This window comes from Mycteria americana, chromosome 4 (assembly GCF_035582795.1).
Source record: "Mycteria americana isolate JAX WOST 10 ecotype Jacksonville Zoo and Gardens chromosome 4, USCA_MyAme_1.0, whole genome shotgun sequence".
Classification (NCBI taxonomy): Eukaryota; Metazoa; Chordata; class Aves; order Ciconiiformes; family Ciconiidae; genus Mycteria; species Mycteria americana.
Window position 1 is genome coordinate 57,551,432 of NC_134368.1, and position 18,642 is coordinate 57,570,073.

General features: G+C 40.4%; 1 protein-coding gene across 5 annotated transcripts in view; it reads right to left on the reverse strand.

The window, feature by feature from the left end:
* Positions 1-684: 684 nt before the first annotated feature.
* Positions 685-18,642, reverse strand: part of MANBA (mannosidase beta) — a 61,768-nt gene continuing 43,810 nt past the window's right edge. For 3 of the 5 annotated variants that reach the window (XM_075500649.1, XM_075500648.1, XM_075500645.1), the window contains 5 exons: positions 17,382-17,526; positions 11,253-11,395; positions 9,176-9,433; positions 3,378-6,998; positions 685-802 (listed from right to left, as the gene is read on the reverse strand). In XM_075500649.1, coding sequence (XP_075356764.1) covers positions 6,774-6,998; positions 9,176-9,433; positions 11,253-11,395; positions 17,382-17,526 — 771 coding nt within the window. In that variant the 3' untranslated portion in view covers positions 685-802; positions 3,378-6,773. The remainder of the gene's footprint in view (positions 803-3,377; positions 6,999-9,175; positions 9,434-11,252; positions 11,396-17,381; positions 17,527-18,642) is intronic. The other 2 variants (XM_075500647.1, XM_075500646.1) reach the window with 2 other exon arrangements.

Below are 18,642 nucleotides of genomic sequence, written 5' to 3' on the forward strand. Positions count from 1 at the left end.
ACTTCCTGTCACTTTGACAGCGATTGCACAGATTTATCGGGAAACACTTGCAATATTCAAATGGATCAATATTAAAATAAGAAATGTTACCTAATTAAGCTTTTTTTTGCTGGAATGTAGACAGGTGTAACCTTTGGGCATCCTCAGTCAGGTTTAGTAGTAAATTTTAAATTAATTACAGTGAGGATCAAGTCTGAAATAATTCTAAACTTAATCTGCACTTGCAGTAATTGGAACTTGTTACATTGTTTTGCTACTGTACTGCAATAATAAATGCCAGAAACTTGTGGAATGCAGCAAAATACATTGTGACAACATAACACTACAGATCTTCTCTACATTTGATGTAAAAAGGATTATTCAGAAAGTTAAACTGCCCTTGATTTTAGATTGGCTGCCAGAGCTGTACGTTTCTGGTATCTTGGGATGTATTTACAAACTTGGAAATCAATGTCATAGTGGGAAGTTCCAGGCAGCATTCAGAGATTTTGTGGACTGCAGGAAGGATAAGAATCTTGCCTGCACATGGTGGTGTATGAAGCGTATTTTCTCCCTTTTCCGGGCAAGTGAAATGCTGTTCTCCTACATTTAAGGAAAAAGCAACTCCCCTCGCTCTCTCCAGGAACGGAGTGACAGGAATGGTGGTGCCCATTTGTTACCTCAGGGTGCAACGGTCAATACTCGCCCACCATCCACAGCTTCGGGCTCCTCTGGAACACACCATCTCTTACAGTAGAGCAGTTCTGGAGTGACTGCCAACGGTGTGGTCCGAACTTGCGCTGGCTTCAAAAGATTCCTACAGCTACAAGGAAAAGACAGCACAAGTTAGTTACCTAGGAGATGCTTTTCTGTATGCAGGGTTATGAAGCAGTCTGATGCCCTGCTTAGAGCTAGGCTGTAGTTTGTACGTTATTCAAATCCTGTAGAGGTTTCTCCATGGACTCATTTAAAAGCAACTGGTATAGAAATTTTCCAACCGTCCATTTACCCTTGCTATTTTCACGATACAGAAGAGCACTAGCAGATCAGTGGACTTCATTACACACTGCAAGGGAAAACTCTTGTGACTGACTTAACATCAGTTAACCTGTGGCCTGCAGCGGCACTTACCAACATTCCAGCTGAGTCAGCACACACATGTGCTCATGTGCACATGCACAGAGTAGTATCATGCCCTCTGGGCCAGCTAATACAACGATGTTTGCCAGAAAGACAGGAGCACGACTAATGCCTCAATTCTCTTTCAGATGTGCAATCGCCTCAGTACCTTCTTGTCTTCAGCATCCCAGACAAGAAACTCTACATTTGGCTGCAGTACAAACGAAAACCTGTGGCCAGAGTGCTTCCAGATGGGTAGCAGATGGCTAGATACACGAACCACATCACTGTCCTAAACACTGGGCCTGCTTCTTCATGGAGGCTCCTCTGCTGTCCTCGGCTCATCACCAGTGATCAGGCTGGGCAGCCCAACTACAGCTTCCTACCATCCTACCAGTACCATGGAACAAGTCTTAACAAGAGATAAAGCTTCCCACTCCTTCTTTCACAGGAAACCAGTTGAGGGCTGGCTCACACCATCACTCCTTTACAGTTTTTGGGGAAGTGAGCTGAAGCTTAAATCCTGGTATATCACATGCTAGTTGGTAAGACAGAATCACAGGGCCAGCACGCCAGAGTATTACTATCTAGCTTATTTACAACAGGCAAAGGAGGACTGCTACCACAAGAGAAGAGTGATAGGCTGCAATGCTGGCAAAAGCCTGGAGATCACAATGTTTGCAGAGGTATCAGATGCCAGCATTTAAGGTTTTGGTTTTTCATCACCATGAGGAAGGATCGAAACTTTCAGCTCCTGCATCTGACAACAGCATGCTTCCCCATCAAGCCACCAGCCTGACAGACCACGCTCATTCTTAGAGCTCCTCTTCTGCATCACCCCTGGAACTCCTCACTGGACCATAGAGCCTGGCTCAATCCACAGGCCAGTGGTTCTAATATACAAGGGTAATGTCCCTTCTACCACAGCCATTCCTCTCGACAGAGTCAACCAGATCCCCAGCCAGCCACAAAGTAACAAAGCTATTCAAAGAGCAATACTGAACCACTTTGCACTCACAGAGCCCATCAAGAAATCTCAAGATCAACTTCCAAAAGCAGACCCCCAAGAACAGGTCCTGGCAAGCAACCAGACTCACCACCTTCCTCCTGACTGATCCTCAGGGTGTTGTTTCCCTTCACGCTGCAGCATGTTTCCTTTGCTGTAGTTGTCTAGACCAAAGACACCTCTGTTTTGGCTATGATGCACACTAATAATCAAAACTGACATTTACAGGTCTTTACTAACTGACTCTGCTTCCTACAGTAAGATGGCCTTTCCTCAATGTTGGCAGAGACAAAACCAAGTAATTTTAAGGTTCTGTATTTTTCACTTAAGTTTTGGTTTTCCGCCCTAATTAAACTAAATTGAGGCTTTCATTTCTCTATCTTGTAACACCTGACTGGGAAGCAGAGTTACGTAAACCCAATTCCTTGACTGGAACGAGTCCCTAAACATTCAAAGCACAAGTTCCTGGATGACTCAACTTACCCCTCAGAGGGTAAGAAAGAAAACTGCGATTCTGACAACGTAAAGGCGGGCTTGTAAGCTACAAAACCGAACTGTCCTTTATTGAGAACAAGAAACTCACTGGCCTGTTCCTCTGCATCTGACACTGCTCCAGGTCACTGAAGTGGTCTCTGCTACACATCTCCAAAACCAGAAGTAAAAGTACTGAAGAAAGATGTGCCTCTAAGGCAGAAAAATTATCCAGGCCCCAAGGTATGCAAACAGCAGGTAACAACAAAGACTGACAAAGAGTTATGAACACTTCAAGAGGAACTTTAGATACATTCACATGCTTTTTTCCTGGAAAATAGGTAGAAGAACTTGGAAAAGCTTCCAAGGAAGTGCTCCAGTAAACTGGAGCAAAATAAGGCTTCCTTGTGGAGCAGAAAATACCAACAAAGATGTGTCTTCTAAAGCTCAAAATGGTCTCTGCAGATCCTGAATGGGTTCAGAGCCAAATCTCTGCCAAAGACCAGGTTTAGGACAACAAATTAGCCAACGCCATACAGCTTTCTTGCAAAACCTGCTCTCAAGTTCTGTTCTGGAAGGGCATTTGTCATGGCTCCTGCTCAGGGGAACTCTGACTGCTGCTTGTGCCATCTGTGGAGAACAGCCCAGAAGCAAACAAAGGCCATCAGCACAAGCAAACCCAGTGTTCCCTTGAACAAAACATTGCAAGGCTGCACCCTGAAAGAATACTGATGAGACCATTCCCCTCTACTGTTGCCACCAATAATTTAGTGACACTGAGGACAAGCACCATGACACTTACCGAATGCTCTTCCTAATGCTCCTGCTGCTGATCCCCAGCCATCAGATACAACTGGGAATACAGGTGCCGCCGAGTAGCTGCAACAACACTCAGATGGCTGCAGACAGATGTGTAGATACAGGTGATGGATTCTCTGAAGATCTCTTCACTGTTGCATTCCTATCTTTGCCCTGATCTGAGACAAAGGCAGAACAATGTAACCCAGTATAGCACAGTATGTAACGGCAAAAGTAACAAGGGGAAATGGTTAACCAAGGTACACATTACAGCCACTGCTGCACAGGGGAGAGAAGAAAATAGCATCTATAAATACATACCTACTACAACACCAGGAAACCAAAAGAACATATTGAGGATATTAAGACAGTAATGGAAGTGAACCTCCCCCATTAAATTCTGTTTTGAACTCAAGCATTTGGCTTAAGCAATTGCTAATCTTTCATAACAGCACCTAATGCTGAAATGAAGCTTTCCAGTGAGAGAGAATGGACCCACTCTTTAGGGAGCTCCTGACCTTCAAAAACAACAATAATTGAAAAATTGTCTGAACCTTTTTATGCCAATCTGGTAACTGCAGAAAGCAACAGCAAAAAAATATTTTCTATAAGAAGGCTCTTCTCTATAACAGTGCTGATAGGCATTAGCTGCATAGCCACTTCATCAATTATTGATCATGTACCACATCATTTCTTTCATGATTTTGCCTAAAATTCGTGACAGTCTAAACAAGGCCACAGTTATCCAAATTCATGGTTTATGGCTTCTAGCAATCCAAAAGCTCTTTTCTACATCTCTGAAACTTCACTCATATTCCAAGATGCACCAAGAACAAATATCATCAGCCTTCAGATAGTCCTCTTGATTTTCTTTGAAACAAGTAATTCTGTCAAAGTTTTATTTATTTAACACTATTAACTGCCATTTTGAAATTCTATCTAGATGTTGCTGGATGAGACATTTCTACATCAATGTAGGAGAAAGCCATCAACCCAACTGCCCTTTTCCTAATACACTGCAACAATATTTATTAATCATATTTATTGCATATTTTCTCTACATTTTTCTATCCTTACCTTATATTGACTCTATTGCTGTTTTGATTCCACTTGGATTCCAGGACATGGAAAAAACTGAAGGATTTTTCTTGTATTGTTGGCCCAGGATGCCTCTCAGATAACTTTTAAGTTCCTTTATCAACGTCTGCATTTTCTAACTGTTAAGTTTTATTCATTAATGTAATTTTCCCTATTTTTATTTTATATAACCTATAAACATTGGCACATACACATACACATTTTGATCACTTTCATGTTTTTTTTCAACTAGGACAAGTTTTGAATCGGAAAAGCCCTCCTATGCAACTGCAGTTAGTTGTTTTAGTGACCTAATAAAGCATTTGTAAGCAACTTCCATTTATCATTTCCCTTTCATCTTTAAGATTTTCCTCTTGCTCAGGAGTATGTTGGTTTTGGTTAACGCCCAATTCAAAATGCACCGGAGATCACCGAGCATCAGTCAATATGCTCATCTCTTTGCCCATTAAACTGTGACCAATGCAAGAAAGCAACCCCCAGTTCCAAGTTCTCTAACTGACCAATGGAACACACAGCCGCTCTCCCCACATGTGCTCCAGACCCCCAGTACCACCAGCAGGCATCACCCACATGGTGCTTTTACTATGAAGGTGGACATCACCAGTAGAGCTTGTTCAAACACCTTCTACTGTAAAGTGCTGATTCTGCTAGGTGCTTTGCAAGAAAATTAATACTTGCTTGGACTGTGAGAGGATCCTGGTGGAACCCCAGCAAGATCCCAGCTGCATTTCAAACCACATCTGACAGACAAGCCCAGTGTTTAGCAACCTGCCCATGGCATGGCTCTGTGGCCTGGATTTCCCAACAGCCAAACCCTCAGGCTTTCAGCTCCATGGACTACAGCAGCCCCCCATGCTGAAGCAAGCTTATCTTCTTTGTATCAAATGCCAAGGTGAGATGACATTTCTATGGGAAACTTAAACATTTTAAAAACAACTTACTCTGAACCAGAGTAGAAGGTGAAGCACCATTACTTTGTATGGACACTAAGGAGTTCAGTGTGCCACCAGATCTAATCATGAGTCAACAGTGTCTTCTGTGGGGACCCACACACAAAGAAGCAAAATTAAGATGCTGAGGTTTTCCTTTGTTGATGTCCCTATTTTAAAAGTAGCACGCGCACACACACACACACAAAACCAACCAACCAACCAACAGAATTATGATACAATTTTCTTGATAAAGCTAAGCCAACTCCTCCTCTGGAAGGAGAGGAAGATCAGTGTGGAGCACAGGGCCACTCACGAGGAACACTCAGGAGGTAACAGAACGGCTGCGCAGCAATGTCTGAGTGAGAACATCAGCCCCTGCACTATGCATCTACTAGAGAAGCAGCAGTCACTTGTAACTCTGTGGTCCTCTCACATGACTATTTCCTTCTCTGTACTGCCTCCTTTCTCTTTGCAGCTTTGGTCTGCTCTTCTCCCCGCTCCTTTTCCCACAGCCAGGCATATCTCATACTATGCCACGTTATGCAGGATCCCATGCAGCAGCAAAAGGTTTGTGACTGCACCTGCAGCCCTCTGGGAAGAGGCAAAGCTAGATGCAGAGCCCTCAACGTTATTGCTCAATGTTGCATGAGAAGAGAGAAGAAAACAAGTCTCGTACTCAATTCCCCTTTCAGAAGGGGGAACAGATCTGCCTGATGTCTGACTAGACAGCCCAGGTTTCATGTCTGTTTGGAAGCCGACCTTGCAGGAGGCAGGCAGGACACCCGACGGAGTGACAGCCATAGATCTGAAAGGGTAGGACTGGTGCTCTCCCGATTTGGCTGAAGACAGGTCAAACCACTCCAAGTGGGGGCATACCTGGGGACGTGGTCCCAGCTTCACTCCCTGCCCTGCCCGCTTCCCCCCAGCATACCTTGCTGTTATCCTAAGATGAATTTCCACTTACAGCATAGTGAAACTGGAAAAAATAGGGATTTTTACAACCATAGTCTGGACGGGCATATTTCTGTTGCCTCTTAGTTAGGATGAATTCACAATCTAGTAATTAATCTCATGTGAATTGGAGAGCTCAGACTAGCTCTCTTGCACCAACTCACCCCTCACATTTTATACATGGGATAATTTTTCCCATTACCTGAGAAAGCCTTACTTTCAATGCACCACATATATTATATGCAAGCTTTGCTGTGGGTATCTTTACATTGAAGCAGCAGTTAAAATTCACACATGACAGGAATAGACAGTATGTTCTCCAGTCAGCTCAAATTGTACATCACTTCAACTTCAGTCAAATTCTTCTAATTTTTTCCTCTTCCTGTTTCACTCCTTATCTAGAAGGAAACAAAGTATCTTCAGACAACATCCACCAGAGAGGTCAAGGCCAGTGACTTCTCTAGCTCTTCAACACTGGTAGGTTCCCACGGATAAAACACAACCGCTTTCTTCTTGTCAGTCATGAGGAAACCATTATCACTAAATCTGCCTTTTATACTCCCTACATCCAGAGAGACAAAAGGAGCAATTGCAGTGGTCTGAAGAACAAATATATAGACATCATCTCGTTGGGATACAGAGGCCTGGAAGAGAAATAAATAAATAAATAAATACATGTTAAAGAATAACCCAGTCACTGGGAAAGACCTGCATGTCAGTAAAACAGACTGAACAACCACATTTCATCAAAATTACTATTCTCTTCTGGAAATCTCTTCTGGAACTAATGGCCAAACTAACATGATTCATATGTAAGAATCATGCAAAAGCTGCAAATGTTATTATAGCCTTCCTACAGAATACTACAGATTGTGGAAAAATGCCATGAAGTGTTATCACTCTACTATCTTCTTAAGAAAATAACCAAATAAATGGTAATCTGACTTGTACATAGTACTGGTATCCTATACTTACTGCAGTGAGAGATTTGTCCTTTCACCAACACACTTCACTCAACCTATAAATTCACAACTACTAAAGTAACTGGCCCTTCCAATTACATCAGTAATAGAAATACACAGAAGCAAAAGATGGTAAAAGTCACAGTAACACAGGTCACCTCATCTTAATGGAACATGGCAGTGAAGTCCTTACGCTACATTTAGAAGGCAGTTACGTTGTAAAATATCAGGACAAGGTATAATGTTTTATATTAAGCTCTATCAGTAGTTAATCTCAGAGAGACTTAAAAGCACAACCAGGATGCATTTTCATGCAGCACTCCCCAGTCACCATCATGAAATACTATGCTACATCATTTTCAAATACCAATTAACTATATATAAAAAGCAGACAAATTATGTTAAGTGCAGAAATCACATCCTGCTTGCAAGAAAAACAACACTATTCATTTTTAAGAAAAAGCACACATCCTTTACATTTTGTGTTCTCTGAAGAAACACTGAAGTCTTCATGTTTTTTAAAAGCAATGCTATGAAGAGTAGTGCTTGGATTAGCGATGTATTTGAAAGTCTAGTTAGTTTATTAGTAACTATGTATAGAAGCTCCAGCTTCTCACAAAACAGAGTAATTTTTTAAATCACAGCTGCATACTTTCTTAAAATAATCCCTTTGCATTTATCCTTGCTAGCTATCCTTATTAGTTAGTACTGCAGAGAGAACACAGCCATGGGAAAAAGGAGTGAAATTTCCCAGCGGTGCTCCAGTTGCAGAGCTTTTATTATTGATGATGTCATCCACAAAAAAACCCAGCATGACTCAGACTCCAGATTGTGCCACCAGCTGAAAAAAAAATAAAACTGATTTCTTTCCTTTGTATACTCAGGAGGCAAGCCATGCTGCCATGAAAGATGTAAGAGGGGAAAATCTGGCCCATTTTCTTTTTGTAAAGCAATTACCCTGGTCCAGATTAAAAGAGATTAAAGACTTCTATGCCCACCTTGTTTAGGTTAGCTCTATAGAGCAAAGCTGCGGTTTGCAAGCCAAATGTGAGAACACACAGGTCCCTATCTTGCCAATCTGCTGATTAAGAATTTTGCAATAAGCTTTACATGCTAAGAAGTGAGGCTTAACAAAATGTGTGTACACGCACACAGAACATTCTGCTCTCTATGTAGACAGTACACTTGCTAGGACTGGAAGAAATCTAGGGAAAAGCAGCAAATGGACTAAATGACAGTGTTATACAACACAGATGCTTTTTGTGCCTGTTCAGAAGACTGACACATTTGCCAGATATTAAGAAGCAATCACTACTTTGCAAATCAGAACCCTTAACTGGAGGGCAGGGATTTGCAGAAGGAGGAAAGGAGTATGCAATACTGCATGTTAGCAATGGTACACCGATCTGAGAGTCTGAGCGCTTCAAGAAGAAATACTGCTGACAATAATGCACTCCACACTCAACTGAACTAGCATCACCTAGTACTGACATACAGTACCGCCTGCAAGCCAAAACACTTGCCATGATGCTATTTGCTATCTAGGGACAAAAAGAATGAAAGGAGCAATACTGCAGCAGTCAGGTGAAAGACAGTCAAAACAAATGAAATGGAGAATTCATTATTTAAAACAAAACAAAACCCAAACAAAAAACCCACCCAAAAAAACCCCACCAGTGTTATTTAGATATGCATATAGTGACACAGAAAAAAATAATCTGATTTTGAACTCAACATGGAAGCTAGAATTGCAACAGCTAAGGAGAAAGAACATTCAGTGGAATCAGACACAGGCAAACAACTCAAAACAGTAAGATTAACAAAACCAAATACAGTGATTTAGCATGACTGATGCTTACACTAAGCTGGGCTTTTTCTAATCCTACAGCATCCTTTAGAGATGAAAGGAAGTGATGGTTCGTAGGACTCTGGAGCCCACCTTCTCCCACAAGACCGAAAGTAATAACGCAGCTTTTCCTGGTACAATTTCTGCATCTTTCCATCAAGTCATTTATGGACTCCTCGTAGATGGGGGCAGCACTTTGTGCTTTAACAGTCACATTGTCTTTGGTAAGGGTGCATACTGGCTCCAAAGAACTCCAGGCGTGCACAACAACCTATCAAGCGTGTTGAGAGAGCACAAAGCTTAGAAGAAAAGTTATGTCTGTGAAGATAACCCAGCATCCTAGGTTTCAGGTTGCTCACTGCCAGAGATGTTCTCCTGACAGTACCAGCTGATTTCCACCTAGCAAGAAACTCCACAAAGATTCAAGCAATCGATATGGCAAAATAATTAGAACATTATATAAACCTAACAAGAAGTCATTTCAAACAGTCTGGATCTGTTGTTCTTGATCTGCAACGCTTTTTGTTTTCTCCAGGCTCCTTGAGAGGACGGGGTTGCCAATTCCTGCCAAGGGAGTGCTGGGAAATGGAATTAGTAAGTGCCTAATCTGTTGACTCTTTTTCCTCCCCCTCAATTAAAAAAAAGTCAAACAAAGGATTTTCTTGAGATTGCTCAGTGTTATCTGATGTAATCCAACTGGATAATCTAGAGCTTCTGCATAATCACAGTTAAACGGAAGCAAGCTGCATCATCTTAAAAGGGATTATGAAAGTTACATTAATACAGTAAAATATACATTCCCAGAGATCGTGCATGCATTATGAATGCACCCTTATATTAAATGAATAAAAAAATTTAAAAAGCATTATTTGGAAGATAGGCACTTAATGAGAATTACTATCTCTTCACATGTTCTAGGTTAGTTTTGACCTTAACAGGTGTTTGCAGTCAGGAACAGATCTTAACTCCTTTCAAAAGTTTTAAGTTCCAAATTTTCTTGAAGTGCAAAATACAGTATTCATTGGAACTACCCTATTGCTAATGCTTCTCTGATGTTATCAGAAAATCTGAATTTAAGCCTGTTACAATAACTCAGACCAGAAATAAACAATGACATTAAGTACAGCCCTACTCTAAGAACTGACTATTCAGAAATTGCAACCATTTTCTGTGCTATATATTACTATATACAAGTAACCTTATAAATCTGAAAATTCATGGCAGCCCACCAGACAGAGCAGTGAACTAGGAACTGACATACTCATACTACTAGTTCCAAAATGACCGAGTCATTTGACTAGTTCCAAAATTACTAGTTCCAAAATGAGCGAGTCATTCCAGGTCCCTAGGTCTATTTTTCCATCCTTCCCAGCCTTTTCACATGGGACGCCCTTTACGTCAGGAATTGTATCTCATAGGGCAAAACGGCCCCTAAATTCATTTGGGATCTGGTTGCCATATGATTAACAGCAACAAAATGTAACAAACTGAAAAGCAAGACTGTTCTACAGGACAACCCAGCAGCCCAAATACTGCGTAAGAAATCCTATGAGTTTCTATAGCATTATCAGAAAACAGTTAAGGCGTCAATTGTGAAGTGGTGACATTGCATAGGTGACCTTGCAATTAAAGCACACCTAGATGTTCTGTTGATATTTCAGAAAATAATCTAGTTCCTTTTCGCAAAGCAGTGTAGTTTGAGTACTGGCAAGCAATGGTACAATCCTTTTTTTCCACCCACTTCATCAGTTAATCTAGTTCTAACAACCAGGGAACAGTTCTGTTAAGTAGTGAGGTACCATTTTTCACACTTTGTTCTATTTAACCATCAATTCCTTTAAGATTTCAACAGAATAGTTAATTTCAGGCCTATACCTACAGGCTATAAGCAAGGCAATTAATTCCTTGTTCTGTGAAAGAGTGTACGCTACTGTAATAAAGGGTAGTCTAAGAAGATAAAAGACAAGAATTACACCTCATGGTGTTTGAGCATGGACTTACTGAAGCTTGTCTAGACAAAGACATGCTCATTTCAGCTTCTCACATTTTTGCGGGGGGGACACAAGAGTGGCAAGAGAGGTGTCACTTACCCTCAAAGTCAGCTTGTGGTCCACGTGAAGATCTGAGACACCGTAAATGTACAACACGCCTTTGTCTTCATAGGCCACAGGTAGCAGCGGTGCAAAGAATTTCTGGGCAAAATAATGGAGCAGCTTCCACTTACCACCATACTCTGAAATGGGTTAAAAGAAAGAAAGACTCAGATTGAATCCAAGATTGCCTTGGCGCACAATCCCTTCCTGTGCTCTCTGGTCCTGCTATGGCAATACAATACCCCCCTCCACCCTTTTTCATCTCTATCAGGTGCAGAGAATGACTGAAGTTACTCTTGTTTTCTTCCAGGCAAGGCTCTGCTCTGGAAGGGATTTGATGCTCTTTCAAGCTTTTCTTTGAGCTTCACCAAAAGATCACATTTTGTAAGTGTTGGTCCTATCATTGCTATATTGTTATTCAGTTAAAGAAAGCCTTAAACACAAGTGACACTAACAAAACTGACACAGTGCACTACACATTAAGCAAGCAGCTGGAGCATCTATGTTGTTGAGAATCCAGACAAACATGCTGGCATTGGTGGCATTGCCACAAACTACCACCACTGTAAAGAGACAGAGCATGACTTTTGGTGCTTATACAAAGCGTGCTCTTCCCCTTTATCAGTCCTCCTCTTTCAGTTATTTCTTAGAGGAACATCAACAGCAATGAAGACAAAAAAAATAACAAGTTCTCAAACCAAAGACAACTCTGAGTTAGGCAAAATGAATTTGCCAAGATCTAGAGACAACACTTAGTTTATTGGAGTTAGTATACATGACATAGACATATGCCAATCAGTTTGCTTTGCCCCTTTAATGGAAAGTGGTACCTCATTACTTTTAATACTTCGAAAGTCTGCCATTAACAAACTGGAAACGCCATCAAACATTGTGTCCTCTCCAAAAGAAAAAGCAGTTTTGCCAGATGCAACATTGCCACACAATTTTGAAAGAGAAGCTGCTTCCATTTCTTTCTCTATTAATTTTCCATCTAGCACCCACTGTCAGCATTTTAACTCTGTCTTTGCTCAACCATTATCTAGTAATTGAAACGGCACTAAAAAGAAGTAGCAAGTCAGCTGCATAATCTCATAAGGAAAGAAAAGTTAGATACCATTTTCATTCTTGTTTCTGGCTCTTTGTTTTATACAACAGGTTTAAAGTCCAGGGATATTAAAAAATATTTCCAATAATATGTTTTTGTTGTAACTAATTACCTCTCTGTGTTTTGGTGCTTGTGCAAAGCTCTTAGCACTTTCAAACATGTCATAATTAAGGACTTCATCCAGAGTGATGTAGTCTTTAAAGGGTGTGTTTGTGGCTTTTGTAGGCAGACCTGAGCATGCTCTGCCTGCACTCCACACAGACATGAATGAACTTTGTGGAGAGCAAAGTGCATTAGCTCCAGCTTAGCACCTTGAACATCACCTTGTTTTCAGCAAGCTCACAACCAGCTAGCTTGGAGAATAGACAAGAAAAGCTCGTATCTGCCTGGAAAACCCATACAAGATTCAACTGTGCTGTGCCATCAGACTGGTGCCAAAACACCATCAGCATTCAAGTTAATAGCACTGAAGCAAACCAAAGAGATAAAGTCTGAAATAAAACTTTAGAAGAGGCTGAGTTTCTTCAAAAAAGACTGACTGTTGATAAACTGATGAACATACTCAGCATATTGGTGCTGTTCAGTATATGAACGAAGTCACGTTCTTGCATTCCAAGGACAATTCCTGGCAGAAAACATTGGTGGTCTAAAGGACAATTCCGCCAAAACCAGGAAGTGCTAACAAATTACTTTTCAGGGTCATGACACTTGAGAAGATGAGATATTTGGATTGGGGATGGATTATCTGAAACAGTAAACTGTGGGACAGCATCTGATCTAAAAAATAAAAGCAGTGGGCCTTGCATAAGAAATGGGCACTGCGCCTAACCTCAGGCTTTGGGAGGGGCTGAACTCTGACGCTCTCAGGACTGCCACAAGACTCTCAGGAATTACAATTAGCAGTGCAATAGATGCTGCTCACTGCAGGCCTCGGACAGAGGCCACCACAAGCTCAGGCGAGTTACCCAGCATGGGCTGAGGTTTCAGTGCCTGCTGACCTGAATTTTTTCCTCAGCTTAATTTACATGATGAAAACCTAGGCTTCAGCTGTCTTAAATATGAAAATGAATAATGCAATTGAAGTAGAGCAGTTTCTGTTACTTAGTGTAATATAAAATCCCATTTCTCTTCGAATGGGCCCTACCCTCCATTTCTGCTGTGCCTTGATTTCCAGCTGGATTACATAACCACGCTGCAGTGGTTACTGGAGGGAGAGAGAGAAGGTTTGCTACCTAGGCAGCAGATACAGAGATCCTCAAGAAACCTGTACAGTGGAGAAGACAACTCGGACTAAACTTGGCATTACACTTCCTCAGGGGAAAAAACAAACAAACAAAAAAACCCAACCTACAAACAAAAGCAAACAAACCACATCCTTAAAAGTTTGTACCATTTCAAAACGCATTCTAGGGTTCAACTACTACAGCTATTGTTTTGGGATGTTTGAAAACATCACTAGTCTGCTTACCTCAGATCAGCTTTTTACGGTTGATATTTCCCTTCCCAAAAAACCTAGAGCCATTTTGAAGAACCAAAGCTCAGCTGCTGGAGCAGTTTGACACAGGAAGGGTCTTCCAAAGATAAAACTTTTCCAGCAACAGGATCTTGACAATACAACTGTCAAAGTAACTTCAGACAGCACAGAAAACTGAAGCTCACTGATAAAAAAGCAAGCCACATTCTTCAGCTCATCTGTTGTCTTCATTTCCTTAAGATCAGAGTCACATTTCTTGATTTAAAAATGGGCAAGTTGCATATAAAATATTGCCCTTGCCCCAAAAATGGATGTAAGAAATCTGGAGATCAGGTAGCTATCATGACAAATCTCTGGGCTTAAAGTTTCCTGTTAGGAGACATGCATGCCCAAAGGCAACAGTCAAAAGTTATTTAAAACAGCCCCAGAGTGGTTTTCTCCTCCTCACCCCACATTTAAATGAATTCTTAAAGAAATCCAAGTTCCCCAATTTTGTCCTGATAATAACATGGGGTCTGCACTCTCTGCAGTATCAAACTTCAGAACAGCAAACTAAAATTAGGTTTGTAATGAGACCCCAATACCCTTTTTTCTGACTCTTCCCTGAAACCTTCTACACTGATAGCGGGAGTGGAAACAACAGTTGTCCCTGGAATGATTTTAAATTAATCCACTTCACACCATTAAATGCAACCTGAGAAACATGCTGCTAGTTCCTTCCTCACCTCAGTCTCATGAATTCGGATCTATTATTCTCCATAATAGCCTGTGGTTTCAGCTCACCAGGGGCTCTAAATATTAAACCTGCGATAAAAGCCAGTTATCTGTTCAAGGGAAATCTCATGAGTTGGGTACCTCAAGGTGACACTTGTGTGGGAGTGAGGTAAATTGCCATGTGTATCACAGCGTTACTCACCAAAACACACTGCATAGATGCTAAAGCATTCAACATGGCACAACCGGCTTCACCACTAGGCACTAACAATCAAATTCCAGTTGTGGTAAAAGCTATTTAGGTCTGAACTGAAGGCAGAAGTACTATGACAGGGACGCTGTGCTGTGTTTTCATTCAATCCCAAGCAAACATCTTAAAAGGTAAGTTAAAAGGAGAAACATTTGCTACCTTCTTACCTCCCCACTTCATGAGGAAATACTTCCGCTTTGTACGGGAAATTATGTAAGCCCCCCCATGGCTCTCTGTGAAATAACAGATTTAAATAAGAAGCACTCATTGGTGATACTACTGTGCCACCTAACAAGATGCAGAAATGTGTTTTTGAAGTGCAAATAAAACTAATTTCTCTGAAGTTTTGCATAATTTCAGCCATTAGCATTTCAAAAATCCCTGTACCACACTGCCTAATTAAATGAATATTAAACCTTTCCTCATTCCACTGAGGGAATAGAACAAAACAAAGGGACAGCTGTATCTCTGCTGAGCTTCTTTTCTGTAAACTAACTTCAACAACATATGAATAATTCAAGTATTTGATATATTTTTCTACAATGACGTCAGCTCTGTACTTAAAAAGACATTTATGGTCTCCACGATCACTTCATCTATCAATACACCTGTCTTTACAAAGAGACGTTTTTCCAAACATCTTTTTCTCTTGAGACACTTAAACCTAAGAGCATCAGCCATTGCTAGAATCGTAAAAATGTACATTGGGGTATTCCATTTCCTAATACAAGTCTAGCAAGTCCAGAAAGATGAGCATTATAGTTGGACCGCTGCTGTAATATTTAAATAAAATAGCCTGTTTCTTCTACTGGTTTGTTTTCCGTTGTTGGTTGCAGGTTACTTTGCTTGGATGAATAAAGGGGGGAAAAAAAAAAAAAGAACAAAAAGAAAAAGGGAGAGGGACAAACATCCTTCAGAGAAAGAGGGGAGGATGGGGTGAGCTAATTTTTTTTAAAGCAGGGCCAAACGGCATTTTGTTCTAAGGACAGATCGAGAACTTCACACTAACTCTTAGTTTTTTTCTAGTTCACTCATATTTCTTCACACATGAAATTCTTAAATAAAGATTTTAAAAAACAGAATATTGGAGAAATAATGAAAATTGAAAGAGAATCTACCCAAGTCCTATACAGCGGCCATAGAACAGCTTCTCCATTTCAAAATGACTTCTAGACAAAATGATCAGAACATGAAACACAGCCACTTCCCTCATACCACACATTCCTCCCCTATTTCTTACTGCCTAAGTAACTTCTCTCTTTATATGCCCAATTACTCCGTTTTTGTGTTCTAAAAGGAAAAAAAAGATATATATAATATATAAGGAGACATCATGTCCATAAATAGCATATTAGCAGAATAATTTAGTCACAAAGAGTGATTCACCTCACCCAAAACTAAGTTAGACAACAAATCTCATTAGACAACTAGTCATCTTCTCCTATAAAGAGCTTCTCAGAAGCTATGCTGGGTGAGACGTGTCATATGAAGTTCTATGAAAATCAAATTCAGCATGGAGAAGATAATTCATCCCACTTATTAGACAGCTAAGGACACAATGAATCACACTCTGGAGATAACCATCTCTCCCCCAGCTGACTACAGAAGAAATCTATATGCCTAGCCTTTACATACTAAAACCCATCCTGCTCAGAACAGGATCACAGTTCTGCAGTTTTTTTGACAGCACACTACTGCCTACTGAAGGGAGAGGTTTTGATCATGTTACTGTGGGGGGCAGGGGAAACAAAATCAACCAAATTTGTTTGGATTATGGAAAGTGTAATTATAAATGAGTGCTCCTTCTTATGCTCCCATCCCACTAGTTCCCTCTCTGTCCATTCTCACCCAGGGTGGCTGGGTACATATATGCATATGTACAGCTGAGCCAATAAATATAATCAGGGACTTCTAGGATAGGCCCTTTTGGAAACAGAATTTCTTAGAAGTCTCTAATTTTAAAAGAATTGATCCTTCTAATTTTAAAAGAATTAAACATGCAAAAAATGCAAAATTTCTCTTGAAAAACCTGGATGATATATCACACACAGTTTCAGGAAGATCCAGCTCTACATAAGAAAAGCAAGGGTAGTTGAAAGTTCACCTCACAATTGAGGGCTGTGCCCTCAATCTTAACCATCACTGCTTCCTGCCTAGGCAGCTTTGTCTGACTTCAATGATATTATTTCCTTGGGAGAAAGGAAAATACTGCTTAAACAAAAAAAAAAATGTATTTTTAAGAAATCAGGAGTTACATACAATTTTAACTTCTCTAAACTAAACCTTACTAAAGCAAGGGTTAAGAGTTGGTGGCTGCTAAATCGGGACTTAAACAGCAAAACTTCCATAAGAAAATAATGACTTTGTTCTTTACCCTTTTCCACTTTCACAGAGTATTAGGATGATACTGAAAAACACTTTTCTGGAAAGCATTTCTAAAGGATGGACAGAAACTTGTTCAAAGTTTGCAAAGTTGCCCAAGAGAGAAAGCAGAGTCATAGTTCTTATGCTGATACTTCCAGATAAGGAAAACAAAACAAGACTGATAGTTGATGCCTTTTACCAGACTGTCACAAAACTTACCCAAGGAAGCCCATGAAGGTGCCTGCCAAATGTCATTGAGTTGCCAGTACAGAGCTCCCATTGTGTGTCCTTCTCCCTTGATTATTTCACTTTGACTAAAACGATAGAATTCAGTTTCTGTCTTTATACACTGAGCCTGCATCACCTTGGTCAACAAACACATAAAAAAAAAATTTTTTTTGTGTATTGTATTTTGTATTTTACTTTACTTTCAAAGCATGTGTGTATATACTAACATACAACACAGACTTCACAACAATGGCACGTAACTTTAAACTTGAGCCTTCAAGAGTATACATCTGCAGTGCAGTGGGCCTCTGCTTGAAGGAGATCTATTCCTAGCAGCTCCCAACAGCTTTACAAGCAGTATCTCTAGAGAAACTCTGGAGGGGCTACTTCCTGCCTTCCATCCAGTGAAGATCACTGGGCAACAGGGTCTTTGAAAGGTAAATGGAAGACAAGGGAAAGAAAGATAAATTGAAAAGAATTTTTTTTTTTAAATTAATGTAAGTAAAAAGCCCAAGAGTTGCAAAATGATGTTATGCTGCACTACCTCCAGTATACTTTACCATGATGTCCACATCCCTGTGCTCTGAACATAACACACATTCCCAGTACACAGTCAAAATTGTGCACTGAAAGAGCAACCTTTTTTCACCTGGACTCCCAGTTCTTCTCTCCTTCCCCACCTTGTCTTTAAAAAACACTTTTCAGAATTTTTTATTGGCCAAGTTCTTGATAGAAGCCAAACAGCCCGTTATTTTTTTCACAAAGTATATTACTAGGCTGGGGACATATTAAAAGAAAGTCTCAAAATAAAAGAAAATGTTGTTCTTTAGGACAGCTCCAAAGGTAAAGATAACACTTCTAGTTAACGCCTAGAGCCAAGTTTACTCTCCTTATCCTTTTTGCTATCCTTATTTTGTTTAACCTGTTAATAAAGCCCTGACAGACTTCACCCTGCAGAAACTCTCATAGCTTTTTGAGTCAGGACTTCACTGCACAAGTTTTACCCCTGTTTTCAATTTCACAGCATCACCTATCCTTGTTCTCATCATCAGTGCCTGAAGTTCTCCAGCTGTTTTGTTTTTATATAAAACTGGCAGACAGCAGCTCTCAAACATTAAAAACTTAGTGAATGTGCAGTTATTCCCATCAACAGCATTTCTGAAATTCTTGGAAGCCAACAAAAAGTAGCAGCACTTCAAACTTACCTAATAACATTAAAAAGTTACTTAACATCATTTAGAAGTCACATAGA